General features: G+C 47.6%; 4 protein-coding genes and 2 non-coding genes across 6 annotated transcripts; 2 read left to right on the top strand and 4 right to left on the bottom strand.

Moving 5' to 3' along the window:
• Positions 1-28: 28 nt before the first annotated feature.
• TRVA0_007S02762 (F-box protein) lies at positions 29-1933 on the bottom strand (the record flags this gene model as incomplete). The annotated part of the gene is made up of 1 exon (XM_076683290.1): positions 29-1933. The coding sequence occupies one exon, from the start codon at positions 1931-1933 to the stop codon at positions 29-31; it is 1905 nt and encodes a 634-aa protein (XP_076542534.1).
• An 815-nt stretch (positions 1934-2748) lies between these two features.
• On the bottom strand, positions 2749-3951 carry ARP10 (Arp10p; the record flags this gene model as incomplete). The annotated part of the gene is made up of 1 exon (XM_076683291.1): positions 2749-3951. One exon carries the CDS (start codon positions 3949-3951, stop codon positions 2749-2751), a length of 1203 nt encoding a protein of 400 aa, XP_076542535.1.
• Positions 3952-6797: 2846 nt separating this feature from the next.
• Positions 6798-6871, top strand: tRNA-Val(AAC). Its single transcript has one exon. It is a non-coding gene; the product is annotated as a tRNA-Val (tRNA).
• Positions 6872-6936: 65 nt separating this feature from the next.
• Positions 6937-7019, bottom strand: tRNA-Leu(AAG). The gene has a single exon. It is a non-coding gene; the product is annotated as a tRNA-Leu (tRNA).
• Positions 7020-8768: 1749 nt separating this feature from the next.
• COQ6 (putative N,N-dimethylaniline monooxygenase COQ6) lies at positions 8769-10178 on the bottom strand (the record flags this gene model as incomplete). Its single annotated transcript, XM_076683292.1, has 1 exon — positions 8769-10178. One exon carries the CDS (start codon positions 10176-10178, stop codon positions 8769-8771), a length of 1410 nt encoding a protein of 469 aa, XP_076542536.1.
• A 1416-nt stretch (positions 10179-11594) lies between these two features.
• TMS1 (Tms1p) lies at positions 11595-12956 on the top strand (the record flags this gene model as incomplete). Its single annotated transcript, XM_076683293.1, has 1 exon — positions 11595-12956. One exon carries the CDS (start codon positions 11595-11597, stop codon positions 12954-12956), a length of 1362 nt encoding a protein of 453 aa, XP_076542537.1.
• Positions 12957-15882: the final 2926 nt, after the last annotated feature.

Raw genomic sequence — 15882 nt, forward strand, 5'->3', positions numbered from 1 at the left:
GAATATAAGATCTCTATCATTAAGGCAATTAAATAAATTCGTACAAATTCTTTCCGAGGTAGGTAGCGAAACCGTCTCTGACAATCGATCCCTTCGCGTACCTCCAGCGGGTGTTTTCAGGTTGAGGTTTGATCATTTCGTCGTCGTGGCAATCGATAAACACTCGAAGTTGTTTTCGGCTCTCGTAATTAGCAACCAGGCGCGCCACTGCAACGGTAACGAGCGCCAGGTCGTCTTCCCGCGACGGCCTGATAATCAAATAGTGCAGGTGCGGTGGCAGGACCGCATCAATCGCATCAATGGCAGTGCGGCCCAGGTAACTATCGAAAATGCCCGCTCGGCAGATAAGGGACTCCAGGTTTACTAGCGGTGCAAAGCATTGGTCCTCGGCGAAGCACGTCAACGACACATCTTCCAGGACAAGTTGGCGAACTGTTCTGCATCTCGAGAATATGTCCTTCTGAGGCATTACATGGGTCTTGCGTCCTCGCCTGATGCTCACTCGCTGCAGACTCGGGAAAATGACATCCTGGATAATCCTACCGGCGGGCATGGACGTCCGAAGCCATTTAATTCCTCCATGAACGGTGAGGATTTTTTGCTGTTCGTCCGTCATCTTCTCCGCTTCTCCGCAATCCGTCTTATCAAGAGGGAACGGTTCGTCGATAAATTGCTCATAATCTGTGGCGTAGGCAGGCAGCCAGGCTATCTGCTTAGAAGCTTCTTCGCCTTTCGCGAACTGCGGGATATGTATGGTTACTCGCGCCAACTGCGAGCAGTAGCAAAGGGCATTTTTAAGCAATTCGCGCGAAATGGGGGCGTTAGAGTAGAAGTTGAACTCCTCCAAAGTGAAGGCGTGGTACAGCTCAGGCAGGACGGTGTCGTGCAGAGTGAGGCTAATAAGGTTGTTCACCGTCAGCGAAGCGCTTGTTGCCGAAGCGTCGGCCCAGTGCAGACCTTTATGTGTAGATTGGAATTTCTCAAGCATTGGTTCAAACTCATTGTACCAAGAAGCAGTGAGTCCCCAAATGTCGAGCGCGTCGAGCGCACCAATGTGCTCGGGCAGTGTGTTAATAAGCCACACGCAGAGGGCCCTCAGCTCACGGGCCTCCTGCGGAGTGTTAATGCGGCGAAGGGTATTATATTCGTCGTGCGGATGGTCGAATTTGTCCACCGAGTCGTAGCATTCGTCGTGGCGGTCGTAGACCGGCGACTTTACGACGAGGTTGCGCGTCCAGGTCATCAAGTAGTTAACATTGTCGTTGTAATTCGAGACTGTGATCTTCGGGGACGGGTTGGCACGCCGAAGCATCGAGGCGACAAAGTAATAAATATTGTGTTTGTGGATGTTCATGTGCCAGTTCATTTGCGTCCGGTAGTGGTGCATTTCCGGCGGCACGAGACACCAGGGCGACCGGTTGCCGCCGCTGGTGGGATCCAAGTCAATGTGGACTTCCTCCCACAGCAATGGGCGCACGACGCGGCGCATGGTACGGCAGGTCAACTGCAAATGGCCCATAGTCTCCGCGTCGCAGTAGCCGAAGATGATGTCCAGCACCTCCATCGGCAATTGCATAATCTTGACTACCGTACGCTTCTGGGGCGTTGAGGGCCGGAACAGCTTGAACTGAGACTGACTTCTAAAGAAGCTTGGCCTGACAGGAGCAGCAGCCGCACCAGCTGGTGCGGTCCCGTACAGGTACGGGTTGACCATCTCCTCATCATGGCTCGACTCCGAGCTCCCCACGCTACCCGCGAGGTCGTCTATCGACGGCGCGGGCGGCGATGGCAGGTTTACATTGTTGTTATTCGCAAGGGCGCCTTCCGGGAGATCCGTGGAGCTGGCGAGATACGACCCGTCGTCATAGAAATACGCGGAGGCAGTTTGCGATGGCGTGGAATGCGAGCCCACAAAAGACTTTCTCGCCAGCATAGGCCGCGACTCCAGCTGGAATTAGGACAAGATGACGAAAAATAACGTGGTTGAACGGCGAGACGTCGCGTATACGCCACTGTCTGGTACTTCTTCGGGGCTCTTTCGGCTCCACAGTCGGACACTACGAAAAGCTGCTCTCTAGAGCCAAATATTCACAATACAGTCACAGCAAAACAGCAGAGGATGACACCTAAAAACAAGGGTCCGTATCGAAAAACTTCCCTCTCGAATAACCACAACCCGGATGAATATATTACCCCGAAGAATATATGCCCCGAAGAATAAAGGCACAACGGGTTAATTCCTCTCTCAAAGATCTCGGACGCTCCACGCAAACCTTAAAAAGCTCAACACGAAGCAGGGGTCCCGTGAGTTCAACTGCGCGCTTTAACGCGATTCCGGGGTATATCAAATGAGGGCAATGGAGGGTATTATTTTGCGGAGTCGTATGGGGCGTGGTCGAAAGGAGAGTGGACCTATTTCCCCCCCAAAGAATCGGTTCCACCGGTCGGGGATGGAAAAAAAAAAACCAAGGCCCGCCCAAAATGGGATGATGTCAGCACCGAACCGCAAAAACAAGGTTCGCCCAGCTTATTACCCCACATTTCGCGCCGCATACCAACCTTTCGGCATTTGACCGTGAACCTTGCTCTTTTCAGGCCATTAAGTGAGCCTTTGCTCAGCCAAGAAATTATTCGCCGATGTTGGTATAGTATAGAACAATGAAGACAATTGGCAGATGCACGAGTCTGTTTTTCGAGCGATAACCCTGGAGCTTTGGATCTCAGGGGTACCGGAAAGGTTCCGACGGTTCAGAACTCGTCAAAGATCCATCGCTCGCCATTGGCGTATCGCTCACGGGACATCTCGCCGGCCATTCGCGCTTTTTCTTCGTGGACGAGGAACCAGCCTATTGAGGAGATATAGAGACTTGCGCCGGCCCAGGGGCCCAGTGTAGAGACGAGCCGGGGCCCTCGGGTCCCAGCCGAGAGTTCTTCCGCCAGACTCTGCAGGATGAACTGCCGAAGCACCGGGAACTCCCCGCCAGGGCCCACTACAATGATAGCATTGAGCCATTCTCCCCTAGTCACAGCGTCGGTTCCGCGCAGAATCTGGCCTATTAAATGACCCATGGTTTTCTCCTCGTCGTCGTGGTCCTTGGTGGATAATTCGGCCGAGTCGCTACCAAAATACCAGCTTTTCAGAGTAGATCGAAGTTTTGCATAGGAGATTACACCATTTTGGGCGTCTGTATATTCTTCATCAAGCGAAGCTTCAGCTAGATACTTGGTAATGCGCCGTCGTACCTGTGCAGTAGTGTAGTCAGTTACTTCAGGAATGGAAAGAACGTCCCTCGCAATATGTTCAAACAAGCTTGACAGCGACCGCGTCGTACACTTGGCCTGCGGCAAGAGCTCTCGCAGGTCATATACAGGGGTAATGGTTGTCTGGTCCCATTCGACTTCAACAGTGAGCCCTGCACGCCCTCCTGCAGCCAGAACGCTGCACACGGACAATGGCATGAACATGAGCGAACTGGCCCGGAAGTGCCCCAGAACTGTATTGGCAATTACCCGCTTTACCGCCACGGGCATGAAAGTAGGCTCAAGCACGACGATCCGGAAATTTCGCATGTCGACAAGCAGCTCTTTGGTGAAGATGTGCTTGAGAAGGGCCTCGAAATGATACGTCGCCCGCTCAATGTCCATCTCTGCCGCGTTAAACTGCCATAGCTGGTACCAGGACTCCTCAAGGATGCTGATTCGACCGGTATCATTAGAGCGAAATCGGCTCCGGGGACGGCTATCGCCTGGGAATCCTGCTGACACCTCGAGTTGGCCAAGATAGAGGATGACGACAGTCTCGATCTGGCTGTCTGTGTCCATGAGCGATAGCCGCGAGAACTTGTGGCCCAAAGTCTTCGCTGGCGACTTGCTTGGTGATGCCATGACGGACGAGCGTCCCGGGGTCGCCAACCGACTGGCAAATGACCGTGCGCTGACCCGTCTGTTCATAGTGCGACTAGGGGTAACTGGCGGGGGGCCAGAAGACCCACTAGACAGAATGCCACCGCCGGATATACTTGGTTTTTTGGGTGACGGCTTTATAAGTGGATTACTCATGTTTATTTATCTGTGTGATGTCTGAGGTACCGGTAGACTCATTGATCGCGACATTTTTACACCCGTCCGGACATACGGTACATATAGAGTCATAGAAAAAAAAAATAATACACTATTACAGCACAGACGAAACAAAACTGGGGAATAGAATTAAACACATACGAAAATTATTCTCTCCGTCCACCATGAGGCGTCATTTTAGGCGGCATTTGATATATCATACCGGTAGGTTAAAAAGTTGGGATGATCCAGGTGGTAATTGAGATTTTTCGCAACCTCGGTAGATCTACTGTGATCTCTGTTTTCTTAATATTCATCTGGCATATATAGCTGTTATAAAATGGTCCCCCTAGTAATAGAGAAGTAAAACCGGCATAAAAATATGGCCATATCTACCGGTAGCTAGATTGAAATTGATGGACCTGACCTGCCCAACTTTACCATTGATCAAAAAGGCTTCGCTGCATTTTTGAAATTCGTAATCATAGGAATTGTGGCTTCATGCCTTATAATATTTCCTCTAAATATTCATGTATGGCTGATCTCGGTACAGTTGCAAAGAGTGGAGACATGCACAATTTTTCATCCATCAGCATGTCATTTAAGGTCATATATAGGCTTTCTACAGTAGATCACGTAAGAAAACTGATTCAAAGGGCTAACTGCTCTCTGAGGAAAAGTAGTGAAGATATTAGGCCCAATTGATGCATAACTGAATTTCCTCAATTTGCCCAATTACTGCTGTGTGGTATTAACGTGGTGTCCCATGGCCTGCCTGCTACCTCCCTGGGCCACTGTAGTAACCGTTCTATTGATTGAATTTATGTGCCACCGAGAAACCCGTGCTGACGACTCGAACCTGAATATCCATCTAGGACAAAAGCTGCAGGAAAGAGTCCCAAAAATCAACCATCGCCGCCAACGCTCTCTCCGCGAGCCGCAAGGGCCAGCTATCAACATCACACCCTTCCTAGTAATGGGTAGAGTTGAAGCCACTGAGATCTAGTAAGGACCGAAAGTTTTAATACAGCAGCTCAATTGTGTTGTCTACAATTATTCCACTTTCAAACATGATGATACCCTCTAGCTTCTGACGATCAATATATTAGCCGAACTTGGTAATACAGTTACAACGGGCTAATATTAAGAATTCATACTTCCAGTAAATTCACTTTCATTTCAATTGAGTCCCTCAACTGTACCGTGCGAATTGGAAATCCTGAGTTGTTAGAAAAACAGTTTTCTGAGGTTAAAAATTCGACTCGTCAACTGTATAAGATTGACAATGTTTCTTCAGCGGCCCCATCGTTGGGGGACAGTCCTCTGAAGAATTGGGCCATCTTTTGGCATGCCTGAAGTCAGAGGAACGTTAGCTGGTCAACTGAGTCGCTTATCTCCTGGAGAAGAGTCTGTAGAGAGGATACTGATCAAGAGTTACGATGGGGTGTTTCAGATGGGCACACCACGAAAATTTTGCGCGCCTTTAATGTGGAATCGCAGATAGATTAATCACCGGTTAGCGCGTGTCCCGACCCAAATTGAGCGAGCCAGCTCAGTAAGTAGCGACTGCTTCCATTAAATAGTAACTACTGCAGAGCGCATAGCTTGATGACTTACTTTGTCGTTGCAACCTTAATGAACTATTTCCCCGTTCCTTCACCGATCTTCATAACCTTTCAGAGGCTTATGTTAATGCAAGATACAATACTGTAGGATACTGCTTAAGGGGAGAGGTTTAGCTATTGTGGCAGGGTTTCCCTCCATGGCAAAAGCCAAGTACAAGTGCACATTTCAGGGGTTTGGAGCATACTTTTGCAAAACCAAAAATGGCACATGGCATTGGGTATGTGGAGAACTTGAATTTATCGAACATATCCTGTTGCAGTATGCTGACTAGGAGGACCAGTGCGAAGTATTTCCACCCTAATATCAGTCTTCTGACCCTGCTCAGTATGACGGGGGACTTTTCTCAGGTATCCTGCGGGGGCAGCGTCTGCAATGGTGATGCAAATGTTTATGCTTTAGAAGAAAAGGGTTCTTCGTGCAATTGACGCCTTGGCGCTAAACATATCGGCTCCATCAACCAAAGGTTTTTGATTTTCATTGATTTGTTTTTAATAAGTTGAAATGTCTGCTTAGCGGACAAAGACGTTGATGTACTATGTACTATAGAAGCCTAACTTGGTGACACAGTCGCAACGGGCTCGAAACACAGACGATTCATTCGATTAAAGTCTGAGCAAACGCTAAGGAAGATTGTGTTTAAATATTTCAACAGCCGGCTCAGTATAAACATTAAAATGCAATCAATGGCAGAACATTAAGTAGCCTGGGATACCTATCTTCAGTCCAGAAAAGATAATAATAATAATAAATCTTGATTAGAGTCTGAGCTAACGCTAAGGAAGACTGTGTCTAAACATTTGGCTTCAACAGCCGACTCAATATAAACATTAAAATATAATCAATGGCAGAACATTAAGTAGCCTGGGATACCTATCTCCAGTCCACAAAAGATGATGCGGATTCCCTCAGTAAGCTGAAAATACGGGGAGCAACCACCGGCTAAATGCGCCATAGAAACAAAATTTGACCACATTTTTTAAAATTTCAGCACTAGTTCTTATCTTTAATGTATTCATTTTGTCATAATTCAATAATTTTGACGCCGCACGAGCCGCATTTGTGCGGCTCATAAGCTATTTTTGTAGTAGCAAGAAAAACCGTTGCCAACAATTGGTTCGATGGTCTAGTTGGTCATGGCATCTGCTTAACACGCAGAACGTCCCCAGTTCGATCCTGGGTCGAATCAAGACGTTAATACGTCAAATTTTTTGGAAAAAATTAAAAAATTTCGCGCGCGCAAGCAAAAATTGATGACAACCGTGGGATTCGAACCCACGCCTCCGAAGAGACAAGGACCTTAACCTTGCGCCTTAGACCAACTCGGCCAGATTGCCTAATTCGTTGAAACCGGAATTTCCGGTGAATTGTTGGCATATTGTTTTTCGTGAGGCGTGCGGCTGAAGCCGCACAAGCCGCATATGATTATATGCCATTTACTTCTCGAAAATTATCTTTTCAGAAGCATCGATAGTAAAATCCTGGTATAATTTCTTTGGAGAACCACATATTAAGGTCTAAAATTGAATAAAATTAATTAATAAAATAGGTCGATGGAGCCGATTTTCTTAACCAATGAATCTTCTGTATTTCGAGCCCGCTGCGACCGTGTCACCAAGTTAGGCTTATATAGTGTTGGGTGTCAGAAAAGTAGACTCCTAGGAATGCGCTATCTCCTCGGAACGCATTAACTCCGTCCCGAAGTCAATCGCTATTATAAAAGCCACGATTCCCTCTATTTACTCTTTCCCTTTCCTTACCGTCTTTAATGTAGACACTTCGGTGTCTAACCTTGTACTTTCGTATAAATTAGGATCAGATATGCTTTATAATTGATATTTGACATCCAACATATAGTACATAGTACATCAACGTCTTTGTCCGCTGAGCAGACATTTCAACTTATTAAAAACAAATCAATGAAAATCAAAAACCTTTGGTTGATGGGCAAACGCTAAGGAAGACTGTTTTTATAATTTTAGCTTCAACAGCCGGTTCAATAAAAGCATTAAAATAAATCAATGACAATCATTAAGTAAACTGGGACACCTAACTTATCACCAGTCCACAAAAAATGATGCGCATTCCCTCAGTAAGCTGACAATACGGGGTGAAAGCACCACCCCTACCAAACACCATTGTAAACGCAATGCAGAGGTCAGTGGGAGAAAACTACCCATATTAACATCATCTAGGGGAGTCATCCCATCTCTCTCTGGGTGAGGATATGGCCCATCGTTTCGAGGGTGGAATAGTCGCACTGACACTCCCATTGTCGGGTCGCGATCTTGCCACACTCCTCAGCAAAAGAACTCGAAGGAATGGTCCATTCCTCAAAGAGCGCCGTGTAAATGACGGCTGTCACAATAGCAGCCGTCAATTCCGCACAACTGAAGAGTGCAAGGGTTTTAATCTCTAGAGGAGGCTGTTTTTGTGACCCTCAGCGAGCTCTCCCCCACGGCTCTAATGCGCTACAGCCAGGACTCGAATGATATGAGAGGTTATCCATCATCTATTTTAAGTACAGACACTAGGCCTTAGTGTTTAACTCCCTATAGATTACCGCATTATAAGTATTATTAGACCCCGTCTACCTTTACTGGATATTGTTATTAACTATCGATCTAACTGCAGCTGACAGTATATGAAAAAACCCACATGTACTCCCCAAATTAAATAAGGATTACATGTACAAGCAACCATATCATAAATTGCATTGCCTGCGGTGGTTCCATAGTGTAAGAAACGTAATGCTACATAAGTTTGCGGTTAACAATAGGTGAAACCGGGAACGTTCGACTACATTGATTTGTTATAATATGTTGAAATGTCTGCTTAGCGGACAAATATGTTGATGTACTATGTACTATGTACTATATAAGCCTAACTTGGTGACACAGTCGCAACGGGCTCGAAATACAGACGATTCATTCAACGTTCGACTAGCTTATCGTCTATACCTGCCAACTATTCCATTGATTTAATTGAGGCTATCGTGCAACTCAATCGACGTTCGCATTCAAGATATAAATAAAGTAGGTATATATACAATTGCTATAAAAAATTACGTAGTTAGTGGTTTCTCCTTATTTGTTGGAAGCATTATGCATAAGAATTCCCTTTAGCCAGTCCCAGTTGTTGACTGCGTTGAGACCAAACGACCTTAACTGCACCAATGGCTCAAAGTCCGTAGAATAGAGCTTGTGGAGCTTGTCGACTACACCCAATTTGGCATGGTTAGGGAAATACGACTCCTTCCAGAATGGCTCTATGGCTAGCAGCGATCCAATGTCGAGTCCCCGCTTCATGGCCGTCTCCAGCGCCGAAACGAGGTTTGACACGTCGCTCTGGCCCATATTGAGACCCTGGCCCGCCAGCGGATGGGTCGAGTGCGCGGCGTCGCCCACCAACGCAACCCGGTCCGCGACATAAGTGTCTGCGTGCTTCATCTTCAGTGGGAAGTTCATCCGCGTCTTCTCCTGGACGTCGACAATGCGAATCGGCACGCTGTTGTCCTCGTCCTCAATCGGCGTGTTCTCGAGCCGCCACTCAACCTCGTCAACGATGCCCGAAGAAAGGGTATGCAAGTAAGTCAAGTCGACTGGACCCAACCGGAACCCTGCATTGACCAAGGCGCAGAAGTCCTCTGGGCTTAGGCTCTTGAGGTGCTGGGCCCGCTCAGGCGTAGTGGACCACACGAGGGTACCATAGCCGTTTGGCATAGGCAGCAGTGCAATTGGCCCAGTAACGAGGAACCGCTGCCACGCGACGCTTCGGAAGTCCTCCCACTCCAGCTTTACAGTCGCGACAAGCCCGTGACGGTTGTAGTCCCACCCTCGCGAGGCGATTCCGGCAAATGCCCTTACAGGGGAGTTGGCTCCATCAGCTCCGACTAGCAGCCGGGCAGCCATCTTGTCGCCATTTTCAAGCTCCACTACGGGCCATGCGCCCTCCTCAGTATGGCCGTGGGTAATAGACTTGACCCGAGCCTGGTCATAGATCTTTGTCTCGGGCACCTGGCCCGCCAATTGCGTGTTGAGCTCGTCGATGCGGCGCATCAGCGACTGCTGGAGGTTCACGTTCTCCACCATATAGGCGATTTCCATGTTCTCACCGAGAATGGACGGATCGAAATCAATCCGCGCGTCCGAGCACCCGTCCCAGACCTTCATCTCGTCGTAGTCTTTGACTCGCTCGCGCTGGATGTGGTCCCACGCGCCAATCTTGGTCAGGAAGCGCACAGACTTGGGCGTCAGGCTGCTTACACGGTTTTCGTAGCGGTCGTCAGGCAATTGCCAGCTGCGCACCCGGTCCAGGGGCGCGCCTTCGACCAGGGCGACCTTGAGCTGCCGGGTCACAGGCGAATTCTTGAGAGCCGTCGCAAGCGTCAGCCCCGCGGGGCCGCCGCCAATGATGACAATATCGTGGGCTTGTACATGGTTGAATCGCACCTGCGCTACGCGCCTCACATTTCGCCGCACTGAACGCACAAACATGGCTTTTCTACGTCCAACTTGTCGCAACTCGTCGGGGTGTATAAGGTGATTTTCAGATTTTTCACGACGCACTATCGTTAAATCAGCCCATGTTATTCAACCAGCTGGATTGGAACCTTATTTCCGTCTGTTACTAGTATTAATATGGAAGAAAGTTATAAGATATGTTGTAGGTGAGAATTCCATAGAGATTCCGTAGTTCCTCTGTTCGTAGGTTCTTCATCCAAGCTACAATGGGTAATTTTTTTGGCTCAAACGGTGATCTGTATTACTATCATTATCTTATCTCCGTGGCTGTTGGCCCTCCTAACTAAAAGGATGAAGTGCTGTGAACAACAAATTTCCAACTTTTTTGTCATTCTCTAACTGAAATATGTCTATAGTATAGTAGCACATAGATGAATGCTATGCAAAAAGACAAGTCTCCAACCGGAACGACTTAGCATCCATTCACGGAATCATTACTGAATCTTCACATTGCGGACAATTCAGCAAAAGATGTGAAGCTGTGATAACTACATCAGGGGAGTATCGCTGATGCCATATTGTTAATCAAATATTTACGGTAATGATAATGTAATGAAGCATTTGATGCTATTCAAGCTCAATTAGCTCTATTAGCATACCGGTAATATCATTGACATTCAAACCAATTTGAACAGATATTTGTTCCCTCATGGATTTCACTGAATATGTAAAATACCAAATGGTACTGAACCATTGCTATTGCTTAGCCATAGCCAAGAGTCCTGCAATACCAGCAGGTACAGCCAGGTACAGCCAGGTACAGCCAGGTACAGCCAGGTACAGCCGGTACTAGGCATAATTTACTACCAATACCGTAGTTGAAGAATAAATGATAATTATTAGAAGCTTTTTTTTATGGTTTCTGCTTAATGCCTATTCAATTGAGTTCAGCTTAGTCCAAGCAAAGGCCGCTGGTATTATAGGATACGATCGATGTACCAGGTAGAAAAAATCTGTCATCAACCGATATTTAACCAAACCTTTACCAACAACGGATTGATAATTTCGCTATTCTACTTCAAATACCACAAACAACTGCAAACCATTTCTACGCCTCACAGCACTTGAAAGCGCCATATTTATCAACTACCAGTAGTACCAGTATCGATCAAGTGCAACATTTGATGAAATAATCGGAGGCGGGGTGCATGAATCGCCTCACGTCACAGTGCCCGACGACCACCACCAACGACATCAGCAAGGCGCACAACTCTAGCGAGACGAATAACATAGCAAGACGAAACAGCTAGCGAGACAAAAATAACAGAAAGAAGAACGACAGTAGCGAGACGAAAGAACCACCAAGAAACGTCAACTAACGAAACGAGAAAACATTAAATAATGGGTGCTCTGCTATCAATTCCACTGGCAGTGACACCAGCAATAGGCATGGCCGGGTCGTGGATAGCCAGCTGCTGCGGTGCTGCGGCCTTCTCGGCCATCTGCTCAGCATGCGGCAAGTGCTCCTCCTCCATCGCCACCAGAATCGGCTACGCCGTGCTTTTCCTGGTCAACTCGATCCTGTCATGGATCATGCAGACGAACTGGGCCGTCAAGAAGCTCGAGCACCTGACGCTCGACTACATGCAAATTAAGTGCCTCGGCCAGGAGTGCTACGGCTTTGTCGCGGTGCACCGCATCAACTTTGCTCTGGGGCTGTTCCACCTCATTCTGGCGCTGCTTCTTGTGGGCGTGCGCTCCACTCGTAACCCCCGGGCGGGCATCCAGAACGGCTACTGGGGGCTCAAGATTTTTGGCTGGCTGGCGCTCATAGTAATCACCTTCCTCATCCCCGATGCGTTTTTCGTTGTGTGGGGCAACTACTTTGCTCTGGCGGGGTCAATTGTGTTCATTCTCATTGGACTCGTGCTGCTGGTCGACTTTGCCCACTCGTGGGCTGAGACGTGCCTCGAGCATGTAGAGGATGACGATTCGACGGTGTGGCGCGTAATTCTGGTCGGCTCGACTGTCGGCATGTACGTCGGGTCGATTGTGCTTACGGTGCTCATGTACGTCTTCTTCGCCGCGTCCGGGTGCAGCATGAACCAGGCTGCCATCACCATCAACCTTGTCCTGTCGGTTATCGTTTCCGTTCTATCAGTGAACCCCAAGGTGCAGGAGTACAATCCGCAGGCGGGGTTGGCGCAGTCAGCAATGGTGTCTATTTACTGCGCGTATCTTACGATGAGCGCGGTGGCAGCGGAGCCTGACGACAAGAATTGCAACCCGCTCGTGCGGTCCAGAGGCACACGAACAGCCAGCATTGTGCTCGGCGCCATTTTCACCTTCCTCGCCATTGCATACACGACGACCCGGGCTGCTACCCAGACCTCGCGGATTCATGAGTACGAGGCGGTAGACGCAGGACACAGTTTGGTTACGCAGGAGCCCTCACGGTCGGAGATGCGTGCCGAGGCTATCAGGGCCGCCGTAGAAAGCGGGTCGCTGCCAGCTTCAGCGCTGACCGAGGCGGGCTGGGACGACTCTGATTCTGAGGAGGACTCGGGATTGGACGATGAGAAGAATTCGACACGATACAATTATGTGCTGTTCCATTTGGTATTTTTGCTTGCGACACAATGGACGGCGACGCTTCTGACTATGAACGTCCAGGAAGAGCCCGATGGTGACTTTGCTCCGGTCGGACGGACGTACTTCTCTTCGTGGACGAAGATTGTCAGTGCGTGGATCTGTTTCGCGCTCTACGGATGGACGCTTGTTGCACCAGTCCTCTTCCCGGATCGATTCTAATTTTCTTTCCGGGTTGTTTGATTGCGCTGTGTCGACAGTTCGTTAACAGCACTCACATTGACAGGGATATTTTAACCTTTTCCATTCATTAATTTTATTGGGCTTCGCTGTGTACCGTTTATAATTTGTATAGTGGTAATGGCTAATGATTTATGAGACATAACTGAACTACTTCAATCTGTTATTGCTATCCATTGACAGGACAGAATGCTATGAGATCCCGTCGCGACAGTGACACTGGTGCACTGGGGCCCTGCCCCAGACCCCGAAGTTGGGGGGCTAGCCCCCCAAACCCCCCATGATTAAACCGAGACTATCTGGAGCGAACGTGATAACACAAAGTCGTTACCGGGAAGAATAGGAATTCTGGGTCTTAGTTTACAAATGAGCGCTTTTGAATTCAATTAGTAGCTGCGTAATGATTTGGTCTTAAAGGACCTGATATGTTGCTGAAATTAGAAATTGAATGATTAACCGTAATATATACTGTGAAATGACTATGGCTCTTTTATCGAGCAACTTCATTCCTTGGAGTACCGGTATCGGAAAACATCCACAATTATCAGATACAATCTCTATTTACTACTAGTAACTCATCTCTGGCAAATAAAGTTGCTATCCATTCATGATAGATGTACGTACTACCGGTAAAATAACTTGGAGTACCGGTATATGTTACGGTCTAACCTTACCTCCTACACAGGCCTGCCGATATCTGTCTAGGGGTGCAACATGCGATGGAAAACTTCAAAGTGAAAGGATCGTTTGAGATTGTCCACAATGCGTGGGCAGCGTGCGTGTTCCCGGAAAAGTATCCAACAGTGCGGAGGTGGTTTGTGCCCGGGACTCGGCTGGACGATAACGCACTAGACGAACTCCATGATGCCTTGTGCTCTGAGTTCACGGGGTACATATATTCTGAAAGAGCGTATTATTCTGCCCAGATTATGGAAGGACAACTAGAACGGCAACAGGAAATCACCATCCAAATCTTTCAAAAGAACGCGCATCATGTAAGATCTGTGACATATCATCGCAGGTACGAACATGAGAAGGCGTTTGACCCTGTCCCTATTTTCCAGATTATCGCAGACAATTGCTCCAATCTGCAGCGCATTGATCTTATGGCAATAGGCGAGGTGATCTTGAAACTACTGCCGATGTTTGCAAATACCCCAAAAGTTTCATCTGTTGCTCTATGTTGTGACGACGACAAGGAAGAGGAGGGTTCTCTTTGGTACGAGGCAGATAGCTCCACTGACTCCGAAGGCAAGTATAATTGGGTCATCCGCGAAGTGGAATCAGTGATGCGACAGTTTGAGCACTCTCCGGCGCTTGAACTAATGCTGAATTTTATACCTGATCAAGGTTGTCCACTGACCGTTCCCCTTCAGTTCCCTACCTTTAAGTTCTACGAAGACAGCGAAATGATTCACAATATTGAATGGTTCAGAGATTCGTTTGAGCCCTGCCGTTCACTAAAAGCTGCTACGGTTAACATTGTTGTACACCTGGTAAAAGGCTTGACCTCCCACCCACGGTAGAGAGCTTCCTTCTTAGAGTTTTTGGCAGTGGGGATGTTCCCGCTGTAACTATCACTGGCCAGGGCGTGACAAGACTGTCCCTTGCTGGTGGATGCCTCGTTTCTGAAACTCTCATCTCAGCCTTGTGTCTCGACTTCCCTAAGCTCGAATGGTTAACGGTGTACGGTGATTATTTGAATGAATCTGACGTTTGCGATGTCCATATCCCGCAGAGTTTCAGATTTGGCCAACTGAAGCATCTGGAGCTCAATTCTTGTCATTTAGAACAAATTGCGGAATTCATGGAATATTTCGAGCCAACCGAGTCTGTTATCTTGAGTAACCTTGAATATGCTCTCGATGAAATGCGCAACCGCCGAATATACCATAAATGCTTGGACAAAATGCTTGATGCATGTCCTTCAACTATCACTGTAGACTATCAGCCACGCATATGGTTATTGGTACGAGATCTCTTCGCGTGGCCTATTGTGGCGGATTTTTATGTTATCAGTGATATACGCGGACAATTGTGGGAAAATGAGCAAGCAAAAGATTGGCTTGAAGTCTGGCCAGGAGACATATACAAGGGCGGGCGGAAATTAAAAGTGAGAAGAGGACTATGCGATGCACCTGAGAATACCTGGGAGACTATACCAAAGAATTAGTTATTCATGGATTCCTTTCAAATCAATCAATCACGCTGTTCTTGGGATCTATTCCTAAGAATTGTGAACAGTCCAGCAGTGAGATTCTTTTGCCTAGTACCGGTAGTACGGTAATGAATTCCAATGTATGCAGCACGGCTACAAAGTATAACTCAGTCCAATTACATTAATACAGGTAGTCTCCAATTCCGATTTTGCAACAACTACCGGGAAATCGTTAGCATTAATTTGATTTTTGTGTCCTGAATTACCAATCCCTGAAAACATGTGCATTGGCACTGATATGTAGGAAATATTTCATGGGGTAGCCTAGAATGTGTCATCCACCACCATGTTAAAGAATCACCGCCCTTTATAGACAATTCCTAAACTATTAACCCTTTACGCCTTCATAACATCTATTAATGAATAATAACCAATAGAAATATTGATATTATGTATGAGTAACGGCCTGCATCAATCCGTAATAACCGGCAATGACTATTGCATGTGTTATACCAAGCCGGGGTTGGGAAGTGAAAGTTTCAAACTGCCAAAACCTTATAACGCCTTTGCTTTAGAGGCCCTCCAGACCCCCTGTTTCGAGCGCTATAAAAGATAGCGCCATTCTCTGCGTATTCGGGAACTCTTTCGAAATACTGCGACCACTGTTGAGAGCTCTTGCAAGCTGTGGGAGGGGATCCAGCATAGTTTCAAGAGTAGTTAGCCAGAGACCGGGGAAATTGGTAGCGTCAG

This window comes from Trichomonascus vanleenenianus (assembly GCF_965637985.1).
Source record: "Trichomonascus vanleenenianus strain CLIB 3782 genome assembly, contig: TRVA0_007S, whole genome shotgun sequence".
NCBI lineage: Eukaryota > Fungi > Ascomycota > Dipodascomycetes > Dipodascales > Trichomonascaceae > Blastobotrys > Blastobotrys vanleenenianus.